The following is a 10,641-nucleotide window of genomic DNA, read 5'->3' as shown; positions in this document are numbered from 1 at the left end:
TTTATTTAAGAAGGGACATTGTAGGGAGAGAGCCAAGTTTATTCTGTGCTAGCCGGAAATCCGATCTATCTAGCATCCTTTAACATTAATATGATTATAATGCATAAGCTTTAGCGAGATCCAGCTAATTGAGTCAGAAGCGTTGGAGTGAACTCAAATCTGTAGGGTTGAGGGGAGGAGAGAAAGGAAAGGGAGATTACAGGTACATCATCATTTAACTGTTGTGTTCTTCAGATTTTTGAGATGAAGACTCGAAACAAGTAAAGCAATAGCTGAGCAGTTTAGCCACCCAGGCCCCTCGATTATAGTTATCAAAGTAACAGTTGCAGAAGAAAGAAACGTCTTTGCTAAAACAAAACAAAAAAACAATGGAAAGGAGGATCAGTTTAATTTTGAGGCATGATGGCCAAATCTGGCTTACCTTTTCTGATAAGCAACCAAAGTTCATCCTGTGTGGCCCTCCCGGCAGCAGATTAAAAATATGAATGTCCCATTACATCTAGGGTCTCTTTCCAAGGATATTCCCCTGACCATCTAAATACCTAAATCACATGACAGTCCTTTCATTTAGAAGGGCATTCTTTGATGCCTTGCAGTCTTAGAAGGGAGTTATAAAGGCATCCAATTTAGATTAAGGTTTTGCTCATGTGGTGAACAGGCTATTAAAACTCATGTGGTGAACAGGCTATTAAAATGTATTTTATTATGCATTTATATACATTATATAAATAGTTGTTATACAGCATTGCCCATTTTATACTGGCCCACAGGGTGGATAATCCCTATTCATTCTGATTAATTTTACTTATTTTACTCTCAGTTATCCATGACTCCGTTACCCTAAGTTAGTTAAATTCTGCTATGTCATATGTATGTGTATGTGTATGTGTATGTATATGATTTATTTTAAACTATTGAGTTAATAAATGAGTGTCTTTATTGTAGTTAAAAGACAATACATAATAATACTGGTCTCTGACTACAATAAAGATACTCTAATGCAAATTTAAAAGAAAAAAGGTAGTTGGAACAGACAATACTGAGCTGAGCACATTGTAAGCCGCCCTGAGTCTTCGGAGAAGGGCGGCATATAAATCAAATTTAAAAAAAAAAAATACAACTTCCTGGATTGTTTCTTTTCAACCTTTGCTGGGAGGCCTTATGTTGTTGAGTATATCTGTTCAAGTGATAGATTCTAAAAGCAAAATCAGATTCTTGATCCATAGCAGCCCTGCAGGTCTCAATTTTAGGGCTAGTTACAGAGTTACTTTGCCTCTGGAAGATGATAAGTACTGAAAACTGAGTCTGCAGTAAGTGAGATATCACCATTCTTACTGAGTGCAATTTATAGTTTATCTTTGTCATTTTAAGGAAATATCTGTTTTCATGCAGCCTGACCTGAATGAAAATCTCATATCATTGTGCTTGACTTTCTTGTGTGTAGGTACCACTAATGAAGGAACTTCAGAAATATACTTCTGTCAAGCATTTTAACAAATGAAGGAAAAGAAGTTCTCATTTCGAATTGGCCTTTTAGTTGATTTTTTTCTGAGGATAATAAACACTGATTTGGTTTAATAAGATAAATTTATTAGTGACATCAATCATTTATTATTCCAGCTTTTTGGACAATCTGTCAATTTTCTCATTTTTCATATATTTATTACAATCTGGTTCTTTTTTCTTTTTTTAAAATTCAGTTTTAATTACTCAGTATTATGGGTTTTTTCCTCCCAAAAACAAATTGGGTTTTGCAGACATTTGTGTCAACAAAGCAAAACTTCCCAGCTGTATGTAGATGTTTTACTTCTACTACATCATGGAGATGGGCAGAGTCGACAGATCCTAAATCCTTTCATCAAGAAATTAAAATAAAAGATGACATTATGACGAAGAAAAAAGCTGGTAAAAAGAGATTTGCCCCAAAGCCTTTCAGTGCATTTGTGGCTGGATCATCCAAGATGAGGGCAATGTACAATACAAATAATGCTGTTGCAAATGATTCTTCTAGTCCTTTAAACATAGTCTCTACTCCGGACACACCTTTGAGTGCCAAGGAATGGGAGAAGTTAAAAGAAGAATATCAACACTTTAAAAAATTTGAAGATGTTATGTTTGACAGCATGGTACATAATCATAGTCCAGTAGATGTGGCTAAATCCTTGCTGGTTGCAGTGGCTAAACGAGATGGAGACATTGAATATAGTTATTTGGTGAAATACTTGACTCTATGTGTTTTTCATAAGGACATAGGAGAGATTTATGACATCTATAATATTATGAAAGCCAAATATAAATCTTTAGAAGCATCAGCTTATTCTTTGCTCATCAAAGGTTTGAGTGTTTCCTCACACTGGAAAGAGACCTTGGTACTACTGGAAAAGGTTAAAAAAGTCTCATTCCATTCAAGACAAAATTATGGAGACTGCATTGAGGGTGCCCTACTCAACCAAGAAAGAAACCTTGCATTTGAATTGTTTCATGAGATGGTAGCTGAAAATCTGATTCCTGCTTCGGCAACAATAAAGCTTTTCTTCGACTTTTGCCAGCCTGTGAAGGATGACCATTTGAAAAACAAATGTATTGATATCCTCTACTACTTAAGAGAGAATCAAATTTATCCTGACGAATCTCTCATGCTGAGCGTAAAGCAGTGGTTTGAAAGGTAAATAAAGCTTATCCAGTAATAGTTGTTCTTCATATTTTAGATGAAAGTTCCTTAAAACAATTCTTACTTTAAACACTGAGTAGTAAATAATCTGCTTATGTTGTGAAGTTGATGAGAAATATATGTAATTATCAAATCTATGGGAAGTTTGCACACATTGCTATAAGCCATCTGTGTTATATTCAAGATTGGTTTAATGCAGAGGTCAGCAACCTGTGGCTCTGGAGCCACAGGTGGCTCTCATCCCTCTGCTGCGGCTCCCTGTCACTCAAAATATGCGTCACAACAGCCAATGTGTGACACCCGCTGGCACACTATTTATTGAGCTTTTCAACCCCCGTAGGCAAACCATGGATAAATCCAAGAAAAGAAAAGTTTCAGAAGAAAACAGAATGTTTAATTCAACTACATATGCTAGTTTTGTGACTACTCATGAAACAGTCAGGCACAGGAAGGGTTTTGTGCTCCTGGTGTTTTCTTTTCTGTGGGAAACAGGTCCAAATGGCTTTTTGAGTGTTTAAGGTTGCAGATCCCTGGTTTAATGAGTAATACCTAATTCATATGAACAATAAATAATTGTTATTTACAAACTTCAGCTATTGTGTACATATAAGTAAAAAACTCAAAGCCAGATGATGAGCTACACCAGGCCTGTCAAACTGGGGACCTGCGGGCCAGATGCGTCACACGCAGGCTACACCCACCCCAGCAAAGGCAAAAAACATTGCAATATGTCACAATACGTCACGTGACGCGATCGAGTTTGCCGCCTGTGCTCTACTACATCATATGTAAACTCAGCTTCCTATGAATATACTGTTACTTTGCTTTAAGGTTTATTATCTCTTAAGCCAATAGTTGGGTCAGACTGAGTTTCAGTTGCTTAGCCATGGTATATTCGTTAAGCAACAATTTTCTTGTTTGTTCAGCTTACTCAGTCATAAATCATTTTATAAATCATTGTTTAAAAACTGCATTTAGCTACAAGTAGGAAAACCGTATTATGGCTTATATGGTAGATGGCTTATAGCATAGTGTGATATATGAACTTAGTCAATGGGATAATCAAACAGTCTTAAAAACTACCATTGAATTTCCGTATTAAAAAATGACATTGATAACCTGCTATTTTAAAAGAAACTTAATGCATTTACAAAAAAATGGAATACTTAAGAATAAGTTGTAATGCTGCTATAGTTTCTTTAAAAGTAGTATATGTTCAGTGATGATTACTGAAACGAAAATGCTGCAATATTTTATAACATCTAATTTTAATTAAATAGTTATTGCTAAGCTCTGTCAAAGCAGACAAAAACTTCCTGTGACTCCTCATAGATTCAATACAATTTGGACACTATTGTAATTCAAGAAATAACAGTCCTTGAGCAATGAAAGTTGATTCTAAACCTCTATTTTCTTTGGATTCAGATCAACTGATTTTCCTACATTAGCTTATAAGAATTGCTTGTTTATGTTCTCTGTGTTCCTGCTTGTGAATTGTTACTTCTTAACAAAACCCTGACATATAGATTGGAAGTAATATACTCTAAATAATGAATGGGATTTATGTGTAAGTAAAATTGCAGTTACACTTTAATTCTATAGATGACTGCTTAGATGTAGCTTGCTATATTTTAGGAAAAAGCTTGTGTGTCAGTATAAATCCAGTTCATTATTGATGCTTTCATTTGAATCTAATAGCAGGAAATGCTTCTTTTGGATGTGTTTCAATTATTTTAATTGGATTCTAATTTTTATGCATTTTAATAGTATTCCAGGAGAGAACTGGAAAGGAAATTTAACAAGCATGAATAATAAGTAAGTATATTTCTTTAAAGTTCTGTCTCATGTTTAGCTTCAATTACTTCTTCAAATGGAACAGAAAAAAAGATTTTCATCTTTCACTCAAGGGTTTTTTCTAATAATTTGGCAAAAGTTATGTTAAAATTCATAGAAAATCTAATATCTTGACTTAAAAGTGCAATGCAATGCCTGAATGTCTTCTTTATTTATTCATATCTTACATTTCTTGTAGAAGCTTAAAGAAGCTTACATAAAACTGTTGCAGGAAGAAATCTGTGAGAATTTTTGGGGTGAGAGATAGTAAGGAGTTTCTGTGGCTGAGTATATATTTGAACATATAGTTTCCAAATATTAGAAAATCTGTAAAGATTTATGTAGTTAAATGATTGGTAGAATTGAGAATTTTTCTCCATTCTCTGACCATAAAAATAAGATTGTTCCAGTAGAAGTCTCAATCATCCAGGTCATAGTTGTCCCAAAGGTGCTTTTCCGAAGTAAAGTCAGAACTAAAGAAGCTTCTTGGAGAAGAAGCGAAACATTTTCAAGGAAAAAAAACCAAGAAAGTCCATTTGCCTTTTGGAAAAGCACCCTTGGGTTCCAATGGAAGAGAATATGCTGCATGTAACTCAGGATTGAACTGTGGAGTTCTTGGTGTTCTCTGCTTGGTGTTAGTTGCAGGTATTTCATTACCCACTAGGTCCAAAATAAATGTAGTGAGTGTGGGATTTGCTCCCTGTTTATATACTGTACAGTAGCTTACCCTGCCAGTTTGGTGAGGATGTGATTTTCTCTTTGTTTAATTCCTTGATTATTGTTTTCTGCTTGTTTGCTTGGTTTTAATCCCTGCTTATCTGGGTGTTAACTGCTGGAGGTGATGTGTTCTGGTCTTTTTGTTTCCTTCTTAGACTTCTTTATTGTTTCTTTTGAATGGTGCCATTTATGAATAATGATTAAATAATTTAATACCCCTTGAATACATCTGAGCTTTGTGCAGGCTCTTTAAATAACTCTGTTCTCTTTTAATTTGTCACAACCAAGAACAGATTAAAATATTTATGTTTGTTTAGTGTTCTGACCAAAATGTAAAGTATAGTTAAATTTAATTATGATAAATTGAAAAAAGCCAGATCATGGATTTTTGAGTGGCAGATTTCAGTAAATCTTAATTAATATTAAATATAGTTCAATGCAGTTTGTCCTATTGCTGCTTAGGATTCATGTCTTCTTGTGACTATGCTGGAAAAAAAGGAACAAAAGAATACACAAACTTTTGATTCATTTAGGTTTATGTTGAAATGACCCAGTTGAAGCTTTTTCACATAACTGCTAGTTTACTTAATATTTAATGAATATTTAAATATTTTCCTATCAAAATATTCAATCAAGCTTTGTAAATAAGTGATCAAAATATTATTAGATACTTGTTTTGCCAACCTGCCAATAGCATAGTTAACTTCATTTCTGTGCTGTCTGCAGAAGAATTGCTTCAGAAACTAGCATGCTATAAGAAAACTAACAAAAAATGGTTACTAATTCAATAGACTGATTTATTTGAGCTTGCATAGGTATATTTTTTGGACATTTGTACTACTAGCCTAAAGGTAAATGTAATGAGGCTTAAATTGTATAATAAGGCAAAACATATTTAAGATGCTAATATTTTATAAGTAGATAATAAAATCATTATTAGATGATTTCATTGTTACAGTAGCAGGCAGTGTCCATCTTGTGGTCACCTTTTGGAAGATATTAATCTGAGTGAAGAAGAATTCATCAATGTCAAGGACAAAATAAAAAAGGATGTGATTGAAGGCACTGATGTATTTCGAAATACATCTCCCCAGGTGAGTCTCAATTAAACAAAGGTTTTTTATTTTGATTATATTTTTCTGTAACACAATAATATTGCACTATGTGGCACAGGGCCTGGTTGCTATAACATTTGCCTGGCCAATTGATCCTGCAGGCTTGGTACGCTCTGGGTTCCTTTGGTGTCTATTGAGATCCTGGAAGTGTACCTTCTCTATAGCAACACCTGCCTTCTGAATGTGATTCCTCCTGAGATCCAACTCTGCTATTGTTTAGAAGAGCCGTGAAGACTTGGCTAATCACCCAGGTCTTTAAGTAAGGAAGAATGAGATCCTGTGCATCAGGGTGGATTTGATTTAAATCATGATTTAAATCACTAGTAAAATTTCTTGATTTAAATCAACTCGAGTTAAATCATAATTTTTAAAGAGCATCTGTCATTTCTGTCCCGCAAAGGCTCCTCTGACCCGCTGTTGACTCACTGACAGTCCCAATATTGCAGAATATACAACCTCATGTTACATAACTTAGCTCTATTTCATGCTAAATAACTTAAATTATTAATGTATCTTAAATAGAAGACTATTTTTAGATAGATTTTTACTCCAAAAGCATTTTATTAAAATAAATTTGATAAAAATCAAAAAAATCCAATTTAAATTTTAAAAATCTGATTTCTTTTGAAAAAAAATCATCGATTTTTATCCACCTGCTGTGCATCATCGCACATGCCATCTCTTACCTTTATCTGTTACGTTGTATTGATTTTATTTTAATTTCTTTGGTGGTTGTAAGCTGCCCAGGGTTGTTGAGAGTTGAGCAGTATGTAAGTTAAATAAATTATTGCTGATGCTGCTCGTATTAGTGACATGGCATTTTAAAATTCTTTTAAGTAGTTATAATTTAAGTCATGTAACTGACTTGCTTACAGATATGACACATGCAAAGTGGCTTTATAATTGTATATACTTACAGAGACATCCAAAAATGTTTTGTGAAGCAGTGGCGCAAGTCCAGAGAAGGACAAGGTTGCTTTAATTATTCAAAAAGACATACTTACCTGCTGAAAAGCATTTTGAAAGGATATACACAGTCTATATTGCATGTATGGTAGGAGAGAAAAATGGCCACTAGATGGTGTTATTGTATCTTGGATCTGATGTTTGTTTTGGTTTTGTTATATCTTGGATGTTAATAACAAGACCAGTGTCTGAAAGCTATCTTCCCATAGTTTGCTCCCAAATAAATATTTTGATTTTATTTAACTATTAGGTAGGAACATCTTACAAAGGAATTAATAAGGTATGTAGTTTGAAGATGTTCAGAGGTAGTCATCAATTTAAAATCACAATAGATACCAGAAAATTTGCCACTAAATAGTGTGGTGGTTAAGTATGGCATCAGAGTTTTTACAACTTTTTTTCATGCGGTTATTAAGCAAATCGCTGTGGTTGTTAAGTGAGACATGTGACTGGGACTTGCAATGTTCATTGCTGGCTTCCCCCATTGACTTTGCTTATTGGAAGCTAGCTGGAAAGATCACAAATGGAAGTCACGTGACTGTAGGACACTATGATTGTCAAAAATATGCAATGGTTGACAGGTGACCAAATCATGATTACATTACCACAGGGATGCTGTGAGGATTGTAAGTGTAAGGACCAGCGGTCACTTTTTTCAGTGCCATCGTAACTTCAAATGGTCATTAAATGAGCATTTCTAAGTCAAGAACTACCTGTGCTGAATTTTTAAAAGAAGGGTTACTTTATTTATATATACAATAATAAGGCTGTGAGAAGCATCCAAAAATCGATCTTAAAGGAACTGGGTGGGCTCTTTGCAGAGTTTGTATGGCTGTGTCAGAAGCTGCCCCTGTGTCAGAAGCTCCCACTGTTGGGTGTCCCAGTAGAAGGGTTGCCTATACGTACACTGTAAAATCTGTTTGGGAAAGACAAAGAAAGGCATTTCTAGATGAAAACCTTTACAGATTGCTCACTGAATGGGAAAATCTGTAGTTCTTGAAGAGCTGGCATCAGCTTTTTAATAGGAGATGTAATTGACATGAATTTTACTGGTGCAAGGTATGGTGCAGAGGTGCTATTCAGCAGTTTCTGACAGGTTCTGGAGAACCGGTAGTGGAAATTTTGAGTAGTTCGGAGAACCGGCAAATACCACCTCTGGCTGGCCCCAGAGTGGGGTGGGAATGGAGATTTTTCAATATCTTTCCCCTGGAGTGGGGTAGGAATGGGGATTTTGCAGTATCCTTCCCCTGCCACGCCCACCAAACCACGCCCACAGAACCGGTAGTAAAAAAAATTGAATTCCACCACTGGTGTGGTGATTGCAAGCTTGTCTTTAAAGCAGACTTAGAGAACTTTATGGGGAGGATAGGTCTTTTCTTTTCATTCTTAGTGATTGCTAAATTTCCATGTTTAAAAGCGCTTTTCATGTTTTGAGGCAGTAGTCAGCTATGAGGATTGTCTGTCAACTTTCAGATTCTGGCCATAGCTGGAATTCATCTGCTGGATCATGTGAGTGGTTGGTTTGACTCAGCAAAGTTGTTTTTCAGCCAGTCATGATATTAAATGCTAATGGTTTGTTAAGTTGGTTAACCAGCAACATTCAGGAATTGCTCAGGGTTGGAAATGTTTGGGTATTTTACACACAGCTGGGTTTTTTTCTGGAAGGAATTTATTATGGGAACAGCTGAAATCATTGGTTTGATAATAGAATTTTATATTTGGATATGTGTTGGGTATTTAGGGAGATTCCATTTATGGCTCATTGTTTTTTCAATCAGTTAAGGATTGAATCAGATGTGCGTTATATGGTTAATACATCATTTCAGTTAATGCTTTCCTTGATTTTTTTCGTACAAAAACATTTTAGTGTTTATTTGTTACTGACTCATCTAAAATTTTACATAGTTACATACACTCAGATTGGACAATTCGTTAGTGATAATTTTAGAAGTCACAAAGTCTTCATGTTGCCAAGTCAATTTTTTATTAAGTAGAAAACAATATTTCTTTGTTACTTTCAAATACTAAAAGCTAGAGTACGGAACCTTTTTTATAGTTTGACATTACTGATTATTACGCTTATTAAAAATGTAAAGAACGTCAAATTTGCAGAAATTTGTATGAGCCATTCATTGATAGCCCTTTAAATACATTTACTGGTTACATTAACACATAGCCTCTAAGAATGGAGCTTTCTGCTGATCGTTGATGATACTTTATGTTTCAAAATAACCAACGATATAAAAATGTTACTGATACTATTAAATTCAAAGACATTTCATCATTTTATGATTGAATATAACAAGACAACAGAACAGAAAACCCAGCAGAGTGGGGAAAATTTTAGCGACAAGGGTTAACAATATGTTTATGTTACCAAGAAGTGCAGCAGGCAGGGCAGTACTAAAAGTTGCATATAAATGAAATTAGGATTTTTTTATTCTCCTAGGTTTGTGGGGTAGTTCTTTGTTTTTAATTCTGTCAAGTCTATTTTAGATTTTTTTTTTTTTTTGTTCAGATTTTTGTCTTTCGTCCCTCAGAATTATTATCAGTTTCTAGCAGTTGTAGTTAGAAACACTTTAGGAGCCACAAACATTGATTCAAATTGACATAAAGATTTGAGGCTTGGGGTTGCCCACTTCATTTAACTGCCCCTTTTGTAGCTGTCTAGGGTAAACAGGCCAAAGGCTTTTATGTGCTAATCTATTTTTATAGAGGTACTAAAAGATTATACCACAACATTAAAAGGACTTCCTATTTTTTAAGCTAAAGAAAAATGTTATTTTTCTATCCCAGTATAAATAACTTTTGACCATTTGTAGGTTTTGTTTACTTTATAATTATGTAGACGTCACTATGGATGTGAGTCTCTATTTTTTGCTACCTATTAGAGTAATCTGCATTTCTGGTCAGGTGGTGATATACACGTGCCATTTCCTATGAAGTCACAATGACTCATTAAAAAAAACACCTGTCATTCCCTACCTTAATCAGCCATTCTTTATGGTTATGTTGGAAATTAGAGTGCAATTTAGTATAAATGAATTACTGGTGATACTCTCTGTTTTGGTAAAGATTATGATATAAATGTTATTAAGATCAGTTTAATATAGAAATTAAATTTATGGCTAATTGATTTGTGAGGTGGAAATATCACAAACAAAAAAGCAAAACTTCTGTTTTGAGAGAACACTACTCATATAGGTAGTCCCTGACTTATGACCACAATTGGGATAGGATAACGTTCAGTGTTTTGAAGTACTGATGTTTGCCCCCTTCCACATACACACATTTCGTTGCACTTTAGGGTATTCAGCAACTGCCTCTCATTCACAGCGA

The 10,641-nt window shown here is 34.6% G+C and overlaps 1 protein-coding gene across 8 annotated transcripts in view; it reads left to right on the top strand.

Annotated features, from left to right (window-relative positions):
- The window catches only part of PRORP (protein only RNase P catalytic subunit), a 40,078-nt gene that overhangs the window by 588 nt on the left and 28,849 nt on the right, over window positions 1-10,641 (top strand). For 4 of the 8 annotated variants that reach the window (XM_087874706.1, XM_034418016.3, XM_087874689.1 and 1 more), the window contains exons 2-4: window positions 1,445-2,665; window positions 4,439-4,486; window positions 6,183-6,315. In XM_087874706.1, the coding sequence (XP_087730832.1) occupies window positions 1,719-2,665; window positions 4,439-4,486; window positions 6,183-6,315 (1,128 nt within the window). In that variant the 5' untranslated portion in view covers window positions 1,445-1,718. Of the gene's footprint in view, window positions 1-1,444; window positions 2,666-4,438; window positions 4,487-6,179; window positions 6,316-10,641 lie in introns of all 8 variants that reach the window. The other 4 variants (XM_087874684.1, XM_034418012.3, XM_034418014.3 and 1 more) reach the window with 1 other exon arrangement.

Source organism: Pantherophis guttatus, chromosome 1 (genome assembly GCF_059756535.1).
Source record: "Pantherophis guttatus breed Tessera chromosome 1, ASM5975653v1, whole genome shotgun sequence".
NCBI classification, from domain to species: domain Eukaryota; kingdom Metazoa; phylum Chordata; class Lepidosauria; order Squamata; family Colubridae; genus Pantherophis; species Pantherophis guttatus.
The sequence above is the reverse complement of the archived record's forward strand: the minus strand, read 5'-3'. Positions and strand labels throughout refer to the sequence as shown.